The sequence below is a fragment of the Neopsephotus bourkii genome, unplaced genomic scaffold, assembly GCF_033783945.1.
Source record: "Neopsephotus bourkii isolate Nb327-2 ecotype Australia unplaced genomic scaffold, CSIRO-AGI_Nbou_v1 NB_1663, whole genome shotgun sequence".
Classification (NCBI taxonomy): domain Eukaryota; kingdom Metazoa; phylum Chordata; class Aves; order Psittaciformes; family Psittacidae; genus Neopsephotus; species Neopsephotus bourkii.
Genome location: NW_026902137.1, coordinates 3,418,422 through 3,443,624, shown reverse-complemented (window position 1 = coordinate 3,443,624; position 25,203 = coordinate 3,418,422). Strand labels below are relative to the sequence as shown.

The following is a 25,203-nucleotide window of genomic DNA, read 5'->3' as shown; positions in this document are numbered from 1 at the left end:
TGGGAAGACATAGAAATAGAGAACCAAAGTAGTTAAGTAAAAACCCAAAGCTGCCTGTATTTTACATTCCTGTTTGCTTTGTTAAAATCTAGATATTGACATATATGTTTAGTCTAATGTGTAATAAATAGATCATATGGCTGTTTCATGTTTCCAGTTTACTGCTCAGGGGTCTTGTGCCCCTCACTCAAGGCATGTGGTGGCTTTACCAGGGCACGCTGAAACTATATTCTCCTCACTGTTGCATCAGCTATAGTCTTGTAGAGAAAGAGAAGGGAGGTCAGGTATTCTTCTGCAGCAGCTGGCAGAAGTGCTAGAGCACACGATGGAGCTGCCAGTCAGTGTCTGAAAAAAGGCAACTGCAGCAGCAGAACATATAGAAGACTCCTGAAATTAGAAACAAAGCCTATCAGCCAAGTGTTAATCATTCACATAATCCCCCCACCCTTCTCTAGGCCTAACAACTACAGAGTTTGTTACTGCAGGATGCCCAAGAGCAACACCACACCAAAATAAAGTCCAAAATGTCCTTCCAGACTAAAGTTTGGAAAGGTAAGGATTCTGGATGAAGATCTGGATGTCAGTCTCAAGCAGCACACACATTTTCTTCATTTAATAAAGACTTGTTTAGAGTTTCAGTTCTGACAAAATTTTAGCTGCAAAGCACTTCTGGCATGTTCTCCTCAAGGAGAAAGTGCAGGAGAAGCTACTTCAAATCTCTGAACATCTAATGGATTGGTTACTACACAGCATTATGAAATCCACACTCAGCCCTGGTTTGACAGATGACAGCATTTATGCCAGGGGATGTTTCATTACTCAAAAGAGCACAATCACATTTCATCTAGACAAAAGTAATTTACCACACATTGGTTTATAAAACAGTCACAGGATTTATTGAGATAAATACAAACAGAAAGTTACATAGATTCCCTATTCCAACAAATGAACAACACTTCCAGAGTGTCTCCACTTAACTGGACTCTAAACAACACTGTGTACAGACACAACTGCCACTGGGGCAGTCATCCTGACTGATGCCAAGTGCATATCACGCACAAGATAACAGTGAGGCTGAGTTCTAAGCAACATGACTAACATGCTTTGGATTACAAGTGCTTGATAATTTCCTACAGCATCCAAGCAATATTGCCCCACCAGCATTATCATGTTCCTTAGCTAGAAATGTTTAAAACTGAGATTCTAACAGCTGATATGAAAGTGGTTCAACTACCTAACTTTTCTCCTTCTGGCTTTTAAAATACTTATATTTGTATAATTTAAACAACCCAGAGAACTGTATGCAAATACGCTGCTTTATTCATCATTGCGTCCAGTGGTCTAGTACAAGATGTAAAGTGCAGCCCTTAAGACATGCTGAATCATTTGGTTTAGTTCTAAACTAGAAAAGAGACAAACCTTGTAGAGGGTAAACCTGTTTAATAGGCCTGCATATTGTATATCAAAAACCCCTCACCCCCAAACTACAATGACCCCATTAGAGCATGCAACTGTAGAGTTTTAACAGAGTTTTTAAATACTCTACTGAAATCATATTTAAGCCAGACGTGATTTCTGGAGCCAGAGAGGTACCAAAATACTGTTAAAACTAAAGAACTTCGTTTAGTCTTTTAGTGAACTCTTACAGCTGGTGGCTTACTGTTTACACATACTCTAATTAAAACCTCTTAGTGAACACTAAGGAAACATGCTAACACAGATGGAAGCTTGTGTTTTCCAGTGGATTATTGCAAGAAAAAGGTAACTATTTAAGAATATCTGACAAACAGAAATCTGGGTTAGGTTAATGTTCAAAGGATTTAATTTATATACAGTACATTTCAAACATACTTACATATACACACACTGAAAAAAAAATTGGTTCAGTGCTGAGAAATTTAATGAACTTATAATAAAAACCAGAAGTAAAACCTTGTCAGAAAGGCCTTAGAAAAGTTGAACTGTTAGAAAATACCAGTATAATGCCAGCATTAGAAAAGATATTAGAACTAGGAAAAAAAACTAACTTGAGAGGTCTTTTTGTTAAGAAATTGCAATCATAAAAAGTCTGTACTGAAGAAGCATTTACTTTAAATTATAAAAAACCTGTAAAAAATGAAATGTAGAACCTTGCAGAGTTTACCAAGTTTATACTGTTGCTATACCAGCAGTGGTAACTTCTGCCTGCCGCTTCCAAAAAGCATTTTGTGGTCTCACGAGAAAACGATTTGTTACAAATACTGTACATATTATAATACAAGACTAGTTAAACCTATACAAAACTGAGCCCTCCAAAAACACAGAACCCAGCTGAGGAACCCATTTGCTGTAACTGCGGACAAGCCAGATTTAAACTAGAACAAAAGAGAAAATAGTAATTTCTGTAAAAACCTTCACCTGTGTGAACTACTTACTAGTATAAGGAGTATATTTACTACTCATACTAAAGGGAAGTATTTACACAGGTATGACTATAATAAAGTGTCATGTTCAGAGAAAATAACTTATTACATGAAACCACTCTTTAGTATTTAACCATTTCTGAACAGGACAAAACTCCAATCTCAGAAAATAAGACTTGCTTTTTTTCAGGCCCCACATTATCTGGAACACAACAGAAATCAGGATCAACCAAAAAGTATCAGTTTATAATTTTCCAACTGGCAGAAGCTATTCAATTTCAGTAACAGAACTTGGTTCTACCTGTATATTCTTTCTTCTGAAACACCTACTTAAACACACTGGAAAAGTCTTAAGATTACAGACCTCTGAAACCTTCATTTATTATTTGCCCCAAACCTTGCCATACAATCAAGTCATAGAGCAAATTGCGTCACCACCTTTCCCCTGAACATTTGTTAGCTGGGGTTTTTCACAATTTAGAGTTCCTTCTTAGGAATACAGTAGTGACCAGTTTGGCAATTGAACACTGGATCAGTTAAAAGGTGGGGTTTGGGTTTTTTTTCAAATGAGGTGTATGTAAAACAAACAACAAAATCCTGCAAGATTCTGTCATACTCTTCTACAGATACAGCACATGCACTGAATCCCTTAGATGAGCTGGACTTTGCCGAGGCAGAATGAGTGACTTTCAGTTTGGGAAATGTACAGTCTACCTACCACTAGGAGAGCCAGCAGTGAGGAAAACAGAAATGTTAACACCTGTAAGGGTACAGCTCAGAAATCACAAATTAATAGAAATTAATAGAAAAGTCACAATATACAAATAATCTTGAGCTCTCTGTGCTTTGAAAAATGTCACAGTAAGTAAAAATGAACCATGCCTTAATTCTAGCAGAATAAAGTGAAATTACTTTGGAGCTCTTTTCCACTGATACAGAACTAAGTTCTTCATTGCTTTTTGATAAAATTCCAAACTATTCACATATATACACTTTTTTCAGTTAAAATGCAATACTTGAAACAATACAAAAACTACAATGAAAGTGAGGGGAGTATCTTCATGTAGGCTTGCTATAAAACAGGTTTGAAGATTTAGAAACCATTTTGATCTTATAGTAGACTGCTCTACTACTATAAATGCTTTGTTAAAAATGAAATACAAATTTCAATTACACTGAAACACTGAGAATGGTGTAGGACTTACATGAAATGCTTAACTGCAGGTGAGATCAGTTATCACCCACATTTACAAAGGAACAAAAGACCAAAAGGAAGTACTCATGCACATGAAACAAAAACACGGCCTTAAATGAAACACAGGCATGAAATGAGACCCTAACAGTTTTAATACAACCTTTTCAGGTCAAGTAGGTAACAACAACTTTCTTATTTGTCCACATTATTCATACTAACTGTGAACATAAGGTGAATAACCATTGTGCTGTTCAGTGTTTACTGCAGAACACCACATTAGTTTGGTTTGTCAATGGTAGTATTGTCCATGTTACCCTGTTTTAGTTTTATGGTGGCAAAGAAGGACACATCTTGATCTCTGTCAGACTGCAGGGCTAAAATGGTCTCTTCTGCAGCTTCTAGATGAGGATTGCCAACGCTTTTAAAATAAGCTAGAAAGAGAGAAGAAATAATTTTTATCAAAGCCCGAAGAATAAACCCTAGAGCATAAGAAATACAGAGGATGCCAAAAAAATCTGGGGTAGCTCATCCAATATATAGGCTCCTTAGAAAAACTACAGGAAGCTAAGGAAGGCAACAGAGAAATATGCTGCTTCTTACCTTATTAGGTACTTAAGCATTTCTAAGAGAAATTATTTTTGCTGAGCCCTAAATCAAAGCCAAAATGTATCGACAAGTAAAAGCAAGCTCAGGAAGCTGCTGCTGTACAGCAGCTACAAAACACTCTGCAATACTTTACTCTGAAAGAAAGATAGGAGGAGATCCCTGTGCATGTTCCTTTGAATAATCTGAGATCAGATGATTTTGTTGCTGTTTTTAAAGAACTGCAGTACAGAAAACTGTAGCAGCAAATGATTACGGTATTTCCTGGCTTAAGACTAAAATGACAAAGCAAACCATTTCAGAAAAAGGTGTACAATTCACCTGAAGGACCCCAAATGCAACTACTGCATTGACATAAAGGTTTGAAATACATCACAATAATCTAATGTTACATTTAAGTATTTGCCAAACGCATGCTGGACGCCAAACCCAACCCTCACCAGTAGCTGCAGCACTTCTGGTTCTAAAGAAGGCCATAACTGCCCTCTAGAGGATGAAAAGCAGTTCTTTGATTATCGATGCCAATTTCTGGCCCTTTAAGGATGGTAAATATTCTAACACAGAAACACCACAGTATGCATTCCTAAAACTAAGTTTCAATGCAGTATCCCAGCTTATGTGTAATCCCATTTTCAGTAATAACCGAACCAAACAGCCTTTTAAACCAACTGATAACAAACTGCAGTGGCAGAAAAGCCAGCACTTGTTAGATTTTAGCTCTTAGAAAGGACACTGATGACCACACCTTTCTCCAGTAAGGTCTGCCTTAGAGCCTTGGCCAGCAGAACCCTTACATTTGGCACCGGATCTGAAGCAAGACTTAACAGACTGGGGAGTAAGTGTTCAACAAACTGGTCGACAGGCATACATTCTTCTTCTACTACGGCCTACAAGATAAACACAGAACAGAAGCAAGCAAGATTTATGTTAATAACACACTATTTGCCATTCCTTCCTATGCTATCCTTAATTTGGTCTGGTTATTAAACAAATACACTAAGTTGGCAAAGCAAGTACAACCTTTGAAATACTATTACGAAAACATGTCTTACTGTTCTGAAGTTCATCTGAAGATGACCCAACAAGAGTAGCTATTTTTCTGTGAACTGTATTTTAGGAAATACAGTTCTCTTGCCTGTATCACCCTTTAGCCTTTCAACACTAAATCCTTACTCCTCATTGCTCCCAAAGTAAGCATTTTTGGTTTGAAGGTGGGTAAGTGGCAATAAGGAGGGAAGTAGTTCTGGCATCCAGCACTCACAGGTAGTTTGAAGAGCACTTGTGAACCTTTACCCCAGTATATCAAATTATTACAAAATGCATCTTTGTTTAGGACTTAATTCTTAGACTTTGGTACTGCAATCCCAGAAACTACAAAGATCAGCTATTTCAGCTGGAGGCACAAACCAAAGCAAGGACCACAGTTTCTAACTGCATAGCCACATACTAGTACTGAGACCAGACCAACTCTACCACCATTTTCTATGAACTAAGAGTCACAGAACCCAAAAGAATGACAGAAAAACTTGAGTACAAATTGTCCACATTGCTGAAAAACCCTAAACTGGCTCCAAATTAGGAACATACATAGAAACACAGAACATTCCAACCTGACAAATGAAGGCAAAAGCTTGTCTTCCAACCCACTTGGAGCAGTGGCGAAACCGCACCACGAGTTCATTAATGAAATTTAATCCCAGGGCATTTGCATTGTTTGCATAGAACTTCTGTAGTATTGCCACAACCTGGGAAGCAGGGGAGGGGGAGGATTAAAACAGAGATGAGACTTTAGTTGTAGCCTTTAAAGGTTAATAAAAAAACCCATTATTTCATCCTACAGAGGGATACCAAAACCTGTAGCCAGTACAATCAGCTGCACCTGCAGGACTTTATGAATACTGTGCTTATTCTGAAGAAAACAAAGTATAAGCTTTAAAAAAAAAAGCTGTTTGTTCAAGTGAAACAAGAAAACACTAAAAAGAACTTAAAACAACCATTAAAATAATGCCCCTTTCCATGGCACCATCAAGAAAGTAAGACTGAAGGAATCTTTCTCCTCATTCAGGAATCTATGGGATGATGGCATTATTATGAAGTTCATAACAAATTAAATTAACTTTGAGGGAAGATCAGCAATTTTTTTTTTTCTTCCAGAACTGGGGCAGAAATCTCCCAAATGTTCTATATCCTGGTTTTCATCCAGCTGCTAAAATCATTTGTAATTCAAATGCAACAAAAAAATATTTCAATATTTGTGCAAGTCTGACAATTCAAAATACTTTAGAAAGTTTTCACTTTTGCCCATACTGCTTACTTTGTCTATTAAAACATCTCTATCTGCCCTCCTTGTCTGAGAGAAGACAGTGATTTCAAGTATCCCTCTCAAATATCCTCATCTCCTGTCAGGAAGTGAATTAAGTCCCTACCAGTCTGAAAGAGATCCACCGGACTTCTGAAACTTTATCGGAGCAGAGAGTTAGTGCAATATGTCTTAAGTAGTCATAGACATCATTGGGATTATAGAGCTCCAGTATCAGGATCAGCTGCCTGGAACACAAAGAAAGTGGTTAACTCTAGTAAATGCAACACCAACCTGCTCTCATTACACCACCTATTAAACACAGGGAAGGATCATTTGGAGCCTCAAAAATGCCACAGTTACTACAAAGCACTTCAACAGTCTGCTCTTCTCTTTACTTCCTAAAAGGTGCACACACCTATTGAGTTATATGCTTTAATCCCTCAATGAGTCCAGAGAAACTTCCAAAGTACGTGCACCAATTAATCAAAATTATCCCCAATACTAACAAAAGCTACAAACAGAATACAATGCAACTTCAGACCACTATTCTTGCAAAGCAAAAATGAAAGGTTTACTTTGCTGTAGAAATCTACAGTTCAGGAAACAGTTTGTATCTTTAAACTGCACAGAACTCACTCCAGCCACATCACTGCCATGTTACCAGCAGTCTGCACAAATCAACTACAAAGCAACAGCTCTCCACTAGATGTCAGGGAACTGCTGTACAACACTCCTGCAGCACGGGACAGAGTGAGATTTTGTTGTGTCAAACTGCAAAGTGATGGCAAAACCTCAACAGCCCAAACAAAGAAATGAGACAAACATGAAGGTCAGATTTTGCTTGCAAATTATGCCTACGAACATACTTTGAGTGCTTCAGACATCGACAGGGCTTATAGACAACAACTGTAGGATGTTACTTTATCTCCATTATATGCAGTCATGTGGAAACACTGAATTAATAAACTACTTTTAAGAGCTTTCTTTCATACACATAAGAAAGACTTTTCACATAACATTCCATTTACTGTTACAAGGCAGTCTAGAACTAAATAAGATCTGAAATCTCACTGAAGAGTAATTACCTATCAGATTGTCGTATTTCATGAGCTGCAAGTGAACCAGCTCTCCATTTTAGTGTAATTGTAGACATTTAAGTTTGTCACACTTGACTGCCACATAACTTGCCAAACCCCCCCAAACAGCAATAAAAAACTCCCAACAGATTAAATAAAGGGCTGTAAACCTTTAAATCTTAATTAGGATGTGTTAGCATATGAATGTAATTACCTATTTTCAGATCAGTAATATAAATTAAAAATCAGAAGTTAACCAAATTACATACTCTGCCAGCTCATAACGAAACCTCCAGTTCCTGCTGTTATCAGTCACCACAAATTCTTGAAGTTGATAAAGATATTCTCGCCTTTTGTCTGCATGAAGTAACTAAAAGAAAAACATTACTAGCATAAAACTGGTAAACTTTTGTACCTGCAGTTCTCTGCTGTATTACACCATTCACACCTATGTGCATTTTCCTACTTGAAAGCAAGCGATTACCGACAAGATGCTTGCTGAAAACCATGCACGATCAGCTGAGTGCCTGGACACACAGAACTACCATCCAAAAGAGTCCTGACTTCTGCAAGGATAACAAGTACCATCTCTGGGCATAAAACCAAGCAACCAAGCGCTAAGGATTTATGTCTATTATGCAGCAACTCCCAGCCCCAAACACAAATTACTAACGGTCCAACTTTCCAGCTCAGCTGCACAAAATACTAATTCCTTCACAGGAATTAGTAACAGCTAATTGTGTTAGTAAACAGAAGCATTTACAAGCACATTTACAAAGTCTTCCCAATCCTGATATTTTGTTGGGATATGAGACAGAAGAGACATGAGAAACCTTAAAGCCACAGACACACACACAAAACAGCAGTAGCGTACAAAACTAAACTAGATATTGGTTCCTGGACATCTCATTAAAAATGCTCTCTATATAACAGAAAAAAATTATCTTGAGAAATTAGATTACACTTTCCTACCTTCAGGAAGTCATATAGATGTTTAAGGACACCAATACGCACTTCATCCAGATCTTTCAAGAATCCATTGAAAATTGGCACCAGGTCAGCAGCTGTTAGCTGATCCCCCAGGATAACTGCTAGTTCATGTATGGAGAAAGCTAGTGTCCGACGTACCTTCCACTGCAAACAGCATAAGAAGTGAAATCGATTAGGCACCAGAACTAGAGTAAATAAGCTTTTGAACTACACCTGTGTGAACACAGAGAGCAGAAGAAACAGGGCTAGTTACACAGCAGTAGAAAATCATGAAGTCTGACTTAAATGTCACATTTTTAGTACGTATTTAAACCCTCAAGTATATAACTAACTGAACAAACAAGATACAAAGGGTTCCGATTTATCATTTTTTTTTTACCTGTACATCTGAGGCCAGTGTCTCATATGTATCTTTCAGGCAGTGCCAGTTCTGCCTGCCCAGTGTCAAGGCCACTCCTGGAAGACTATATGCACAGTGTTTGGCTATTTCAGTATCAACAGTCTGGGCTCGAGCTGGGTCAGTCATTGACAAGTACTGGTCTAATAAAGGCTGAGGTATGATATCCTACAGAGAAAGAAAGAAACGCACATTTTAAGAACAGAAAGAGAATACACTTGTTGCTACAGTATTCTCTTGCTACCAACCAGCTGGCAGCAAAACCCAGAGTGGCAAGACCCACACTTTTTTGGGCCAGCTTTACAATGTGACTCCTCATGATCCTCTCACTAGGATATAGCAGTCAACAGTGAACAGTAATTATTACTGTATTAACATGTTGCATCAAACCAACTGAAAATACCCTTTTTGCAGAAGACGAACAGCAAGTCCAGTGACAAAACAGTATTGTTACTGCCCACCTTGGCTGCACAGATTGCATCTCTGCACCAAAAAAGCATCAGAATTTTTCTTGCTTTCCAGTTTAAAACAGGATTTTGCTCAAGTGCCCAGAGCATTCCTTCATGTTCTGCAACTGATCAATTGCAAAAGGTATCACTGTATTAAGCATTACATGAACTGTATCCAGTACTCCAACAAAGCAGTCTATTTTAACCACCTGTAATTTTGACTTGTCATCATCCAGTGGCAAATTACTTTCTTGCTCTTTCTTTAAAAATACACTGGTTCCTCTGTGTTGTTCCTCCGAGTTCTGTAAAGAGACACAGTAGCTAATGAAATTACAATTACTGCCAGTTAGGGTATTTCAAAGCATCACACTACAGAACAATGCAATTCAGATACACAACAGCCTTTTACAGACAAAGCCTCACTCAGTGTGCTTATACAAGTGCAGAAAGAGTTGTACACTAAGGAAAACACTACTAAGGCCATAGCAGCAGCAAGGGGAACAGTAGTCAGATTTACTTCTAAAAAACCCCCATCTAATTCAATACAATAAACGCAACAGTCATACAGATTTAGGTTACTCTCACTATACTCTTAACTATATTTTATTCTTGGCATGCATTTAAGTTATATTAAGACATTCTAGCAGTTGCTCCAAGTCAGTCTTTCTTCAGGAAAGAAACTTTACTTGTTTTTGATACTTCTGGAAACCCCCAAGCCTATGAAGCTATATATACACCTCTCTCCAAATATTAACATGGAACTTCAAAGTAATTAAAGGTTTAAAGCTTCTAAAACACACAGAAGTTCAAGAAGTTCACACACCATTTTACATTTCTGTTTCTAAACAAGAGCTTTTCCTTATTTTTCATTATTAGCTCCAGCAACATAAAATACTGTGCAAACAATTCTTTTTACTCCCATCTCTACATTATAATCAAGAAGTAGTACACAGGAACTGTTTATGTGTCACCACCTGATTCAGCCTCCTGTCTGGTGATAAAAGACTAATTTTAGATTCATTACAGGAAGAGGTGAGACTATTTTCTACATTTCATCCAAAAAAAAAAAACAAAAAAACCACAAAACACCCCCAAACCCCAAACTACCTACAAAACTACTGTAAAACTTTCACTCTTGAGTAATCTGTGTGCAAACAGGCATAATAACCCTCAATAGCTTTTCTTTCTCTTTAATTAAGGTAGCATATGACACTTCTGGACTCGTAATATTCAAAGGCTTTAGATCAGAAGCAGATCAGTTATGCCAGGGACTACATGAATACACGCACTACTAAAGCAGGTAAGAATTAATTTCAGACATGGAACACAACGCATACTTACTGTGCTTTTCAGTACACAGGTGGTAGACTGGTCACTGATGTTATCCTGGGAGGCACAGGATGGAAGAGTGTCCTCTTCTACCTGGCTGCAGGTAGCATCTGAAACAGTTGTTTCATCTGAAACAGGTTTGTTCTGGAGTTTGCCACTGCTTTCCTTCATTTTTTTGGTCTCATAGTCACCAACAGAATCAAACTGAGCAGCTCTGAGAGCAGCAGACAGCACTTGGACCTGAGCTGTATAAAGCAAAAGAAGCCTCTATACTCTCTTCTGCACTTAAAAGCATTCAACTTGTACTTAGTTAATCTAGAAATGATGTATTAGCAAACATTTGCTCTTAGAAACAAGAGGCCCATTTTTCTTCCACAAAACCAGCACAAATAAAGAGCAATGATTTGGAGGCACTAACAATTTCAGTAGAACCATTCTACCAGTTGCTACTACTGAAAGGTATGTCCAGTAATCCCCTGTAATGAGGCATCACAGCATTCTGGCTCTCCTCCCATTCTTCATACTGTCAAACTTTAATACAAGTTCTTCTGTTCTACTCTTTAATTGATTCAGCTGCTTGGAAAAGGCATCAATATGCATTTAAACATTTCTGAGAAAAACTTTATGCAGAGGAGAGAATTAGTGAAACCACCTCTGAATCATTTTTTTTGCAGAAGTAGATATAAAACAAAAGGTCAGGTTTACCACTATCACCAATGTTAGGACAAACTGTATTTGCACATAGCTGCACAAGCCTATGACAAGTACAGCTTTAAGAGGAAACACCTGAGCATGCTTTAAAGATAAAGAGTACCAGATGAATTCAGCTGATAACAGGCAGCTCTGTCCCTAAAACCACAGTACTTGGTTACAGTACTTAAAGATGGTTTCAACAAATTTCAACAAGCTCTTTTCCCTTTTGCAGTTAGATAGAATTTATTTCTCATATGAACAGGAGATAGGAACACTTCCCCACCTGTTCTAAAAAGAACTCAGGTCTTGTGAAAGAAGGCCGTTGCTTAACTTTCTACTGTAATTACTGCCAATTAAAATGCAGTCAAAGGCTTTGTAAAGGCTAGGAGAAAACATGCTCAGAGGAAACAGTTTTTGCTGTTAAGAGTCTCACCTTGAACATCTGGATCATCTATATGCTCTTGTAAGCTTTCTAGAACTTTTTTTATTTCACTACTAGCAACACAGTTACTACATGGCACTGAACAACTATCTTTATGCGTTTCAGTCTTGAACTGAAGCAACTCCAGATCCTGACTTATATCAGGCAGAGGAGGGCGCCAGTATAGAAAAGTATTAAATACGTCCTCAGCAGACTGTAGCCTTGAGTTCATTCCAGGAAAACTGCTGTCCTTAGTGACTTCTACGACACCAGCAGCAACTCTGTCACCCTGAGACAACTGAGACCCATCTTCTCTGGGATTGGTACAACAATATGAACTTTCCTCCTGTGTATCTTTATTTAGGTTCTCAACAGAGAGCTTTGTATGAACTTCAGCTGAAGTCTCTTCAGTCGATGATTCTGGTTTGATTTCCATTGGTTGTTCTGAACTGGTAACAGACACACAGAGTTATCCAAATAAAACTGAAATATATTCTCTAACAAGTTTTCAGTGAAATACTTCATAAACCCCAGTGTCAACTACTTAAGTTTATTTTCCTTGCAAGAAGATGGAATTGTTTACAATTGTGCTTTACTTCACCAATTTTCCCTTTACCCTTCTGTGAAGCCAAAGTGAGTTTTTCAATGAAATGGTTATACTCAGGTGGACACATACATGTCCTCACCCTTCATACCTTTTCTAGAACTATATTCTCAAATTGAGGTTTTTAGCCATGAAAAGCAACAAAAATAATTATCTTTTTCTCTTCCACTACACCACACCATCTTTCCTTCCCATGATTTTACCTGGACAATGTAGCATTTGTACTGGAGGACATTAAAGTTTTATTGTTGCTTGGCTGACAGGAATTGGAATTCACATCTTGCATTGATTGTTGGATACTCAGTGTCCCATCTTCTTGAATGTAAAGACCAGCGCTCGAAGGGTTTGCAAAGGTAGAAATAAATGGGCCAAGAGACTGAAAAGCAGCCTGACGAACCTGTGATAGTATAAAGACAACAATCGGGATTCATGCAATTCCCACAGACTTAGTGCTGGAAAACAAAAATTTGGTTCCTTTATTTACTAAGAACCAATTGGTTCATACTAAATCAAATAACCAATTACCAAGTAAGTGACATCTAAGCAAAGAGTGTTAGAATACTAAGCATTACCTACAGTCACAGAAACATTTTAGGGGTTAATAAGTTTGACGGACATCACTGTCGACTTCAAGATGTTTAACACAAGCAACGTTCTCAGAAAAGTGCTTACACTTACAGAAAAAACTGTTGATATAAATTTTACGTAGTGAGAGGAAAAGTAAGATACTATCTCAGAGAAGAGATCAGACTTCAGTAGATTAGACTCTAGTCTCAGTAAATCTGGAGAACCTTACAGCACACTCCTGAATTGCCCATTAATAGGCAAGATCTACCTAGGAACATGCATTAGCTATAGTGAGTGACTTACCCATCTGCAACTGTCACTGATAAGACTGATAAACAGTGGGGATAGTTTGCTTCTGCGAACTTCTGGGGATGTGGTATAAGACACTGCCATAAAGCATTCAGCACAAGCTTTTCTCATTCCCCAAACACTATCAGAACAGAGTTCAAAGAATTTGGGAATCTGCCAAAAAATAAGCAAAACCAATAATTAAAAGCTAAACAGACTGCAGCAACTTACTATCAAGTCATTTTTTTGGAAACTCTAGACAATGACAACTCAAGAGAAAATAAAGTGAAAGATAGAAGAAATAAGGACAGGTTAAAAGTATAGATTAACTAAGAAAACAGACAAACTATCTGTCTCCCATTTACTTCATCAGGATTTTAAGCATAACTATATGCACTAGGAATTGCATATTTAGCCATTCCCAGTTTTGCTATAATTGCAACCAAAGCTTTAGCCAAATCAATTAAAAAATGCATGTACACTGATTAATTTACAGAGAAAATAATACAAGAACTCATCACCAAATCTTTTGAATTGAGAAATTCAAGTCTTGTCAATTGATTTTGATTTCTACGTACCAGCAGTCTTTCTGTGGCTTCTTGCCCAACTGCATTACAAATGTCACCAAAATTAGCTGCACAAATCTAAGAAATTAAAAAAGTCATTAACAACATTCTGGCTCTTTCAAGTGCATTAGTTTTATTATCAGCTTCACCATGCATTATTCATCCCATGTAACAACTGCATATATTTGACTATTCAAATTTCAGCCATGTAACTACATCCTGTAATATTAACTCATCCTGAACAAAGACTCATTAGAGCAAGCTTCCGTAAGCCACATGCCCTTGAAATCAATAGCAATAAAGGTTTCTGCATGAAGAATATTACCTAATTCAGAAATCACTAAAAGGGACAATAAGCCTACTGGAAAGTTTAAATTACTTTGAATAGCAGCTGTCAAAACCAAAGCAGACTGAACATGATACGAAGGTCAGGACTTACATGTACTGACAGAAATATCTTTGCTATGGCTGTGACTGGCTTAAGTACTTTGCTGAAGCAAAGTTTAATCAAGGTCTCAAGTTAGTGCCATTTACGGTACATTACAAATGCTATAATTAAGGCAAAATGGACATCCCCTCATGCTGGAAAAATATGCTGCCAAAATCTGAACTCAATTAAGATAGGGCTGTGTTAATATAGGATTTATTCATTCTTTTTTAGAAAACCATAATGCAGCTCAAATTCCAGCAAACACAACTTGTTAAGGACCAAGCTGCAGCTCTGCATGACCTTTAAGTCTACTAAATACTTTAAGACCTCTTATGCCACAGATTTCCTTTTGTACTTGACCATGAACTAAAGTAAACCTTACACCTTGAGGATTTCTCCTTTCAGTAATACCTGATTATTTATTTATTTATTTTAAGGAAGGATGTCTCAAATATCTGTTACTTTTGAACTTCTGGTTTTGCAATAAGATGGTGGAGATCAGGTAATTTGTTTGCATCCCATAAACAAGCATGGTGGCTTAAAGAAAAAAAGGTTATGCAAAACTATTAAATGTACAAGATCAGTTTAACTGCTACACCAAAGCTATTCACCAAGGGCTGTTACCTGTTTCTTTACTAAATGAGAGAAACCATAACCATGTAAACAAAACTGCTCTTCCAGACGCTGTCAAAGTTCATCAGCTAAAGTTATGACTAAATTATTCAGGAAGCTATTTGAACAGCAACATACAAATTCATTTTTAAGTGGTTTAGGGTTGAAAACACACCAACCTTTCGGACTTGAAACAATTTCCCATCACTGCACAGTTCACAGAAACGAGGAAGCAGCAGGTGCTCAACTGTGGTTCTGCTCAACATTGAAGCCATTTTACAGATTATCTAGAAATCAAGAGGGGAATATGTGTAAGGAAAAGAAAAGTATAAAGCTTGTAAGCACAGCCAAATATTTCTCCTAAAAATTACCTCCAAAACAGCGACTACCATCAAATACGTTTAACTGCTACTCATTATTCATACTGTTATACACCTGTTTGATAGGAAGCACAACTATATCTTTAATTTAAAATTATTCTGTGCCTGATGAGCGTAACATTTCTGCATGTAATTCATTGTCCTTTTTATCCAGTTAAATACTTCCAATAAAAACAGTTTCAAGGTGTTTTACAATGTGGCAGACACTGGTATTTTGTACAGAGAAGACAAAAGTTCCATTGCACTAGCCAGTACACAAAATCATAATCTTTAAGCATATTAGAAATATCTCAAGCTTAAGCATGCAAATAAGCTCCTTGGCTTTATCAGGACCAGTCTGATACTTAAAAACGAGCACAGTCCCAGCTCTTTATATGCTTGTACAACACGATAAAATACAAGTTCGCCATGCAACACAAGAGAAAGTGGAGCGTACAATAAATTTATTATATATGGGAGCTAATGCACTCCTTACAGAAATGATCCTCAGAAATTTTAGGAGTTCCCATCACAGCAGAACTAAAGTTAGTAACATGCCCATTAATTTAGCTTTCTCTGAGGAACTGTCAATTTCAACTCCCATTACAAACTGTTTCTGCTGTGAAAATCAAGTGCTTTGGATTGCATGTTCCCTGTCAGCTCCCACTTTCTGGGATAACTTGCTGCAATTCTTACACTTGCAAAAGTAAAAAGGAAGGAGGCCCTATGCACCTTTCTACTCAACTGCTCTGCCTGTAGCATGAGGAATTTAACACAGAAGTGTTATCAGATTAACAGTACTCATATTTAGTCTTTCTACTTTCACAAAAATAAGCTTTATTCCTAGAAAGGTTTGCCTTTGAAATAGAATGCCTAAGAAGAACTAAGGAAGACACCATTTAAGGACTTTCCAACAAATCTTCAAGCTCTTAAAAAGCATCTGGTGCTCAGATGTCAGCCTGGAAAATTGCCTAAGCAATACCCAGCTCCCAAATAAGGAAGAGGAAAATGTAGCTGGTATAACTGATTTACAGGTCAAGTGTCAGATACCCATGATGAAATGTAATTACACACCAGCACTTTTCTGTGGAGTCAAGTGATTTCTTGAAAGTGAAAAGGGCTTGTTTTTCATAAATGCCTATGAATTAAGATCAGGCCATCACTTCAACTTTTGCTCTACCAAGTTGCACAGTAGTGTTTTAAACGTAAAGAAACTGTTTGAGAACATAATCTTAAGAAATTTAACAAGGCTGCCAAGAACCAACTGCATTTTAAAGCTATTTGGTGCTCAACACTACGAACGACTAAGAAACCTACATATTCAAGGCCTAGCAGCTTCATGCACTTCAGGTTAAACTGTATCACAACAGCAGGCTCTCAATTCTCAACAGAACAACTAACTAACAGGGAAAGAATAAAACAAAAATAGGAATGGTATAAAAAGTTTAAGTTCAATGATTCATGTAAAGCTCTCAGGACACTAAGACTGCAAGTACAATTTTTGTTTTCTGTGATTTATCCTCTTGATTATCTCACACAGTTGTTATATTCTGGGAGTTTTATAATAGCATTGCTAAAAGACAGAACAAATGTCACCAAAAAAGAAGGCACAGCTACAGGTTGGGCAGAGAAGAGATTCAGAGCAGCCCTGTGGAGAGGGACTTGGGGGTGCTGACAGAGGAGAAAATGAACATAAACCAGCAGTGTGAGCTTGCAGCCCAGAAAGCCAACCGTACCCTGAGCTGCATCAAATGGAGCGTGACCAGCAGGTCAAAGGAGGTGATCCTGCTCCTCTGCTCTCATCAGACCTCACTCGGAGTATTGTGTGCAGTTCTGGTGTCCTCAACATAAAAAGGACATGGAACTGTTGGAACAAGTCCACAGGAGGCCACAAGGATGATCAGGGGACTGGAGCACCTCCCATATGAAGACAGGTTGAGAAAGTTGGGGCTGTTCAGCCTGGAGAAGAGAAGGCTGCGTGGAGACCTCATAGCAGCCTTCCAGTATCTGAAGGGGGCCTATAAGGATGCTGGGGAGGGACGCTTCATTAGGGACTGTAGTGAGAGAAGGGGTGATGGGTTCAAACTGAAACAGAGGAAGTTTACACTGGATATAAGGAGGAAGTTCTTTAAGGGTGGTGAGGCACTGGAATGGGTTGCCCAGGGAAGTTGTGAATGCTCCATCCCTGGCAGTGTTCAAGGGCAGGTTGGACAAAGCCTTGGGTGACACGGTTTAGTGTGAGGTGTCCCTGCCCATGGCAGGGGGCTGGAACTAAAGGATTTCAAGGTCCTTTCTAACCCTAACTATTCTATGATTCTATGTGACCAAAGAAAGAAAAAAAAAGTAAAAGATGTAAGATTTCTTCCAAATTTACTTACATTAACAGCTTCCACCTTGTACTCATCATCACTGTCAGGAGCAGAGAGGTCCAACAGAATTGGACACACCTTATTTTCAATGTCACTCTGAGCAACGAGATCTTGTTCTAGCAGTATAAGCAGTGCTTCTTGACCTGCCTTTCTAACCTATTAACATGAGCAGACAAACATACATCACTATGAATACACTGATGCAAACCACGAGAAGCACATTTTCAATGAACACACAGATACAAGTTAAAAGAAATAAACCACAAACAGAAAATGCTCAGTATTTACTTCATATGGAATTAGTAATAAATGCTACAGTTTAATATAATCATTAGGTGACATTTCACCAAATTCTGAGGAGAATCCAAAAAGACAAAGACAGGACTTTAAGTCATGCCTCCTGTAACAGACTGCATCAATATGCTGCTAGGCAAATCCTGTAAGTTTCCCCATTATCTGCTCTAGAACAACCCCTCAGACCAACCCAGCAGAGTGTGCTGAAACCAAAACACAAAGCTTTACATAAAAGCTGGGCACCAATCAACATGGAATTTCCTATTATCTCTTCCTCATGCTTTAAAATCACTGAGCCACACTGATTTTTTCCAACAACTGAACTCATGCGGTCTGGTTTTCCTACCTGATTGTTAACATCTGTGAGATATCTCACTACTATGGGCATAAGGTATTCAAAAAACGCTGTTGGGAATTTTGGTCGATTTTCTTGCAGAAAAATGGCAATAGGAGGTATTTGTTCCATCAGCTCTGTGCGTACAGTCGGCTCTAGTAATAAAAAGAAAGTCAAAACAACACCAGTAAGTGTGAAATTAAGATCAAGTGTCTTAAGAAGAAAATGTAGCCTTTTTTTGTCTAATGCTTTCATAGCAGAGGAAAATTAAAATATTCAAAGAAATATCACCACTGAGACTGTCTGTTCTTAAAGGAAAACTGAGTAAAATAGAACAGGCTTACATACATCACACTCCAGAAACTTGGGATCCCAAATAAATCAAAAAAAGTGAGAGCACTAGCTAGAAAACCCAATCACCATGAATGTATGCACATGATGTATTAAAAACACACAACTGTACTGGACTACATACACCACACATTCAGGTGTAATTAATTCATTGAAAAATATTACTTTGGGCCCTGTACTAAGTAAGAGCCTTCATTTACACAGCCACCATGCAGAATGCTTCAAAACAGAAGGAAAAAAAATATGGACAGATACTGCTGTGAGATGATTTAGTTTCTTCTTTCAAAAAAGAAAAAGTTATTGCCATCTGTATTTCAGCTAATGTAAAATAAGATGATGATAATAATAACAACAACTTTCAAACCTGCATCTTCAGAGAGCCTGACCACTATTTCCATTACAGTCAGGAAGTCTTCTTCATTACTACTGAAATCTCGAAAGACATCCAAAAGACCTCTGGCAATAATCTGCCTGTGAAGGTAACAACATATTGTTTTAATATCCTGCCAATGACACATGGATGTGATGTGACAGGAACTTATCAAATGCAAATGGCACCACAAAGACAACCAGGCTTTTCTATGAGCTTTCAGACATACCAATTACAAAGTTTCCCCATGTCCCAACATAAAGATAGAATCGGGAGATCTTATTCAGATAACCAAGAATGAAAACCTCTTTTTATGGAAATGCTACACAGAAGTTATTGAAACAAATAATATTAGGCATGCACTTAGTATCACTACTTCTGTTGTTCTCCTATCAGTCAGTTATCAAGTTTACCTGTTAAATATGTTATCACTGAAGGCATATTTTTCTAGACGAGCCAGTGGAGTTAAGTTGTCCTGGCCAGGAATATCCAAGAATGCAGTTATCCTCATGCTGTCACAGTCTGGTCCATAGTCTTCGAACCCAACTTGAAAGACAAGAAGAGTAACCAAAATACAATAAAAATAAATCCAAGAGTCATCAAGAGATGTAAAATACATTACACTGATAATTATTTCTTTTTAGAACTATTCTTCAAAGGCAAAGTATCTGCACAGCAGTGGAAGCAGCCTACAAAATATATAATCTTAGGTGGTTGTACTTAACCAAGTCAAGAACAACACTTCCACATAGACCTGCAAGTTCAAGCTTTGAAATTTAATTCATTTCAGCTGTTAAAATCTTTAGCTTTTAACACTTTACTTCATAATCTGAATGGAATAAACACATGCACCATATTAATAAGGCTCAGCTGCCAAAACCACAATGCCACAAACTGACCAACACATTCAAAAGGAAAGTCCTATTAAAAGAAACTGAAATGTTAAACAATGACAAAAAATCCCAAAATGCATTGCTTTAAAATAGCAAATCCGTGGGTCTGTTTCAAAGTTCCTGGGATACATTTTTCTCACTGTAGTTACTAGGTCCCATGTATCTAAATTAGACTGGTTGCTTTGGGAAAAACATCAGCTTTGCCTTACTTGTGAATATTCTGGGAGCTGTCTACTGCAGACCCACCAACTACAAACTTCCCATGTAAGCTTACTCTTTTGGAAGAGGAAAAAAAAAAAATCTTCTTCGTATTTGCAGCTTCAGATTTGATAATGAACTCTGGCTTTAAACTACATTACCATTCATTGTAAAACACTTTTTATATAAAATGACATCTCTGTTGCTGAGAGGTACCTGGCTTCAGCTTTTTCCTACAGAAAAATTTCCTATTTCACATATAAAACTCTGCTTTCCAATTACTTAGCATGAGCCAAAAAAGTCTCAGAAACACAGCTTATTTAAAGAAGAAATCACCTGAACACATTTACAGCAAAATGTTATACCTGGATAAAGCAGACTAGTTTAAGCAAGCACAGTCTCCAAGGACTACACTGGATTAAAAGACTACAACAATTCTCAATTCTGCTGTTCTTGCAGACATGCTCTGAACAACAAGTTCAAAAGGATGCAAACAGAAGGAAACTGTGGGATTAGAATAAACATTCACATTTCAATTTTTCACATAGATGCTACAAGTGAACCCACAGCTACAGCATCAGAAACATGCCAATTATTCATGGCTTTTTATAATTGCTACAGATTGTACTGGCCCCCTTATTTACATTCAGATGGTCATTATTATTTCTAGTGATTACTCTTTAGATAGTTTTCTGTCAGATTCAAAACATTTATCTCCACAAGCGTATATAATTTTATCACACAGATTTGTCTGGAAGTGATTTGTCCACATGCTCTAGGGCAAGCTTTCCCATCAAGCACAGTATCTAAAGATATGTCTAGCATTTGCTGCTTCCAAGGAAGCCTAATATATCACTGAAAGCAGTTATACAGTGTACACAGGAGTGTGAATTTCCTCTTTGAGGTTGCCACAAATTCTCCATATCCAAACCCAACGCTGACCATCCTTCTATCAATGCAACTGTAACATGTATATGCATTTTTGAAAATCCATGCAAATTAGACACACTTTAACTAGCTGATTTTTGAGGCCAGCCATGTGTTATACATAACCATTTATTAGGACTAATAAAAATAAATATACTTGCCATTAACTTTCTTTAGTGCCCACCTGTTCTTGAATTAAGAAGCAGGTTTAAAACTGCAGACTCTTACAAGTCCACTTCAAATATTTCAGACTTCTTACCAATTCAAACAACAGTGAAGTAAATTCTGACTACAATGCTACACCTGAGACTAATTTCATAAACACAACAAATATGCTTTCATTTACCGGAGTGGTTCTATTACTCACTTACATTAGCTAAGCACACACCAGTGTTCTTGGACCAGAGGGAAAACAGAACAACTATTTATGCTCAGAATCAGAAGAGTTAAAATACCTGACTTTTTTTTCCACACACTCTCATACACATAAGCAACAGTCATGGCAGAATCCGTTTTGTACTCTCTCAAGAATTTTATCTTTCCATGCACAAAATAAGCAGCCATAGGTACTTACAAACGTCAGAATACACTGGAGTACTAGAAAGTAAATTATAGAAATAATGAACCAGTACATCTTATCTAACATTCTTTCACAGTTAAATCAAACATCCAGTATTTTTGCTTCTAACATCAAATGAGCAAGCTTGAAACCTGTCCACCTATAAATGAGAATAAAAGTGACAGTATTCATAGCTGAGCTGGAGTTCACCTTGCTTTAGTTTGACCTACACTCAAAAGCTGCTTAAATCTTGTGACCATGTAGGTGTTCTTACAGGCTCTAACCGTGCAATTCAACACCATTATCATTACCCACTTTTCACTATACAAAACAGCAAATACTAGTGCAGAGTACAATGATTTTATGAACTCAAGGAGGCTATTTTCTCTCCCACTGTTTCTAGAAGGAACAGCAATTTTTAAAATAAGTTTCTTTCTTGTACAGAGGGTGTAGTTATGTTAGTTTTTTTTGCAAGTGACCCAATGTCTCACAAAAGGTGAGTTTCAAACTGTATTCACTTCATTTAGGCAGATTTTAGTACTGCTTTTGCCTATATTCAGATGAATCTACCAGGCTTTCCACTTGTTACAATGGAACTGATCTTCAATGTGCATTATACTGTTTTACCAGTTTAGTTAAGAAAGTAAAAATCCAGTTCCAGTGATTTATTTCACTGAGATTTTCCTAAAAGGCATCATGAACTCTTTACTGAACTGGTCACCAGATTAGCACAACAGTATTCCAGCCTAGATGGGATATCCGAGTTCTGCTGTAACACAGTAGAAGACAGCTTTCAATACCATAACTCTTAACTACATTGTCAAAATAATGAACTTAATCAAAGACTATCTTTAAGTCATAAAATAAGATTTCAATAGTGTTCTAAAATGTACATTTATAGTGCTCATCGTGAAACTGATAGTTTCTTTTACACAAACTTTAAGTGACCCATGTAAAAAGTTTACCCCTTATGGCAAAGTTTTCTTCATCTGAATGTTATTAGCTTAATGACTTGAACTAGTTTTACCTACTAACACTAAATTTCTCAATCAACTTACCACACAAATGATTACTAATATAGAACAAACACTTAGGTCAGCATGATAGTCACCCCTGGTTCAAGGCCAACACATAACAGAACACCACAGGAAGGTTGCATTTATTTCCACTGCTTGCATTTTACTCAGCAAACAGAATTAAAGTGACACACTAGTTGTGGTTAGGGATTCTTACTACAGAGAGAGAAAAAATGGAGAGGTCACTTGGAGCCATTCACAAAGACTCAATCAATTAACATTGTTGATCATTAGCACTATCAAGAGCTTTGCTTGGGATGTTGTTTGTTTTTGTGGTTTGGGGGGTTTTTTGTTTTGGGGTTTTGTGTTTCTGTTGTGGGTTTTTTTACTTAGGGCAGAGGGGAAAGATTTTCAACTCTTAAGGGACTACAGCAACAACTGCTGCAGTTCTACTACTAGAGAACTCACTGCAAAATAGGATTTAAATCAGCATAAACACATTGAAATGTATAAGTTGCTGACCTCACTTCAATTCTGTTAAACACACACTTTTTTGTCATCTAAAGTGATGACTACTTACAAACTGCTTACAGCAGTAAGCAAATGTAAGAAATAACCTACAGCACCTCTTTTTAAGCATTTTTTAGTGCTAAATCCCTGTGTGTTAAATTAGTTTACTTCAACTACTACTGTACACTTAACGGTTTTTAATTTCTAGATTTTCAAACATATAACTGCATTAAAGGACACATTTTACATAGTTTTAAATTCATTAAGACCCACACAGTTTATCTGTATAAGAAAAATGCTTACTGTATTTTCAAATACACAAAAACACAAAGTGACTCAAGAACTCTTATGTACACAATCTCATTGTTTACACAGCACTTACATCCCAGAAGATCCCAAACTTCTCTTTCTGAAACTTAATCAAAATACAAAGAACACTTTTTTCCTGCTACCAACTAATGAAATGCAGAAACCTTAAAGATTGAAAGCAACAACACATAAGAGCAGCAACTAAAAATCCCACAGGACAACCTGGCTGCTGAGCCAATATCCCTGCGCATCCTTCCAGTGGAATACTTTGGATCTCACTTGCATTTTAACACTTCCCCTGATGTTCTTGAATACCCCCGCTTTTCCTAAAACAGCCTATTCATGCTAGATTGGGGCAACCCATCTGTTACGCGTTTTCAAGTACTATTAAATAATAATAGTCTTGCGGTAAACAGTCTCTCACAAGAAACAAAACCGAGTATCAGCTTAAGTTTTACTTAATAGAAAAGCCCATCCAGCATCCAGAGCACCAACGAAACAACCTCAAACAGACAGCTGCTTTCTGAAGCAGTACAAATCCACAGAATTATTAGTTAAAGATTCATTTCCTTCAGTCACAGCTCTTGCCATGCTGTCTGACAGGTGGTCAGCTCCACTCCTGTAACACAACTCTGAGCTACACCGGCTTAATGTAGCACCTATGACTTTAACTAAAACCAGAGACGTGTTAGCCAACCGAGGGGACGGTTTTCTTTTATTCCCGCTTCCGAGGTGCGCACGCCCCCCCGCCCCAACAGGGTTCTGACGAGCGCCTGTGCCACAAAGATGCGGGAACTGCAAACCTCACGGCGTCCTCAGCAGCCTCTACAGCAGTTAGAAGTCTCACCCGTTCGAGCCACCACAGCTGAGAAATCCCTCAACTGCTCTAGGCTCATTTCCACTGACAACAATAACGGAGCTAACCTCAACCACGGCCGGCCGGAGCGTTTTCCTTCCCCTTTCCTTCCTCTGCACCGAATCCAGCACTTCAGCGGCCATACGAGGCAAAGAGACTAGTTTCTCAGAAAGCCGGGCGACAACTGCCCCCCAAAACCCCGCTTCAAGAGACCGACCACCCACCCATCCTCCAGCGCTCGAAGCGCCAGGTGAGGCGAGAGCCTGCAGCCGAGGAAAGGAGCGAGCCCGCTTCCCGTCAGCACTGCGCTGCTACGGGCACACTCATGCACTCCGAACTCTTAAACCTTAGTACCCTGTAAGCCCGCACCAGAATAAACAGCCTCAAAAATCCTCCCCTCACCCTAACCTGAATAAAAACACGGAGAGGGAAAGAGGGCGACGGAAGGACCCCGGGATGAGAGAACGGGAGAGGGCCTAAAGAGCATAAAAATAAAAAACAGTTACTCACAATCATCTAAGTCATCCTGCAAATCCACAAAATACAAAGGGACCCCTACAAACAGAAACAGAAGAGAGATACCGGGGTGTTGATTTCAGAGGACTACGGCAAGGACGGCGGCAGCCTGGGGCGAAGCGCCTCAGCACCCCCCGCCGGCCAGCCCCACTTACCAGCCATCTTGGAATGGACATGGGCGAGGAAGAGGAGGGGAGAGGGAGGGCAAAAGGAGGAGCCGTCAGTACTTCCTGCCTGCGGGTCAACCCCCGCGTAGCCGGAACGCGACCGCTTTAACCCACAGCCGCAGCGAGGGAGCGAATCACCCCTCAGTACCCGGCCTCGCCTCCTCACAGCGAGGAAAAGCGCGGCGGCGACGGGCGGGGGCGCGGTCAGGTGACGCCGGCGGGCCATCCAAGATGGCGTCGGGTCCGCGCAG

The 25,203-nt window shown here is 38.4% G+C and overlaps 1 protein-coding gene across 3 annotated transcripts; it reads right to left on the bottom strand.

The window, feature by feature from the left end:
• Nucleotides 1-873: 873 nt before the first annotated feature.
• Nucleotides 874-25,195, bottom strand: LOC133224263 (serine/threonine-protein phosphatase 4 regulatory subunit 1-like). 3 transcript variants are annotated; one of them, XM_061375654.1, is made up of 20 exons: nucleotides 24,941-25,195; nucleotides 24,780-24,824; nucleotides 19,415-19,547; nucleotides 18,996-19,102; nucleotides 18,293-18,435; nucleotides 17,662-17,808; nucleotides 15,104-15,211; nucleotides 13,895-13,960; nucleotides 13,332-13,490; nucleotides 12,665-12,858; nucleotides 11,870-12,306; nucleotides 10,756-10,988; nucleotides 9,624-9,716; nucleotides 8,948-9,133; nucleotides 8,551-8,712; nucleotides 7,848-7,948; nucleotides 6,627-6,747; nucleotides 5,811-5,945; nucleotides 4,946-5,087; nucleotides 874-4,028 (listed from the first exon to the last, which is right to left on the bottom strand). In XM_061375654.1, the coding sequence occupies exons 1-20, from the start codon at nucleotides 25,176-25,178 to the stop codon at nucleotides 3,874-3,876; spliced, it is 3,105 nt and encodes a 1,034-aa protein (XP_061231638.1). In that variant the 5' UTR covers nucleotides 25,179-25,195; the 3' UTR covers nucleotides 874-3,873. The 3 variants fall into 3 exon arrangements, with proteins under 3 accessions (XP_061231638.1, XP_061231640.1, XP_061231639.1); XM_061375656.1 differs by having other exon boundaries at nucleotides 4,995-5,087; XM_061375655.1 differs by lacking the exon at nucleotides 24,780-24,824.
• Between the last annotated feature and the right edge of the window lie 8 nt (nucleotides 25,196-25,203).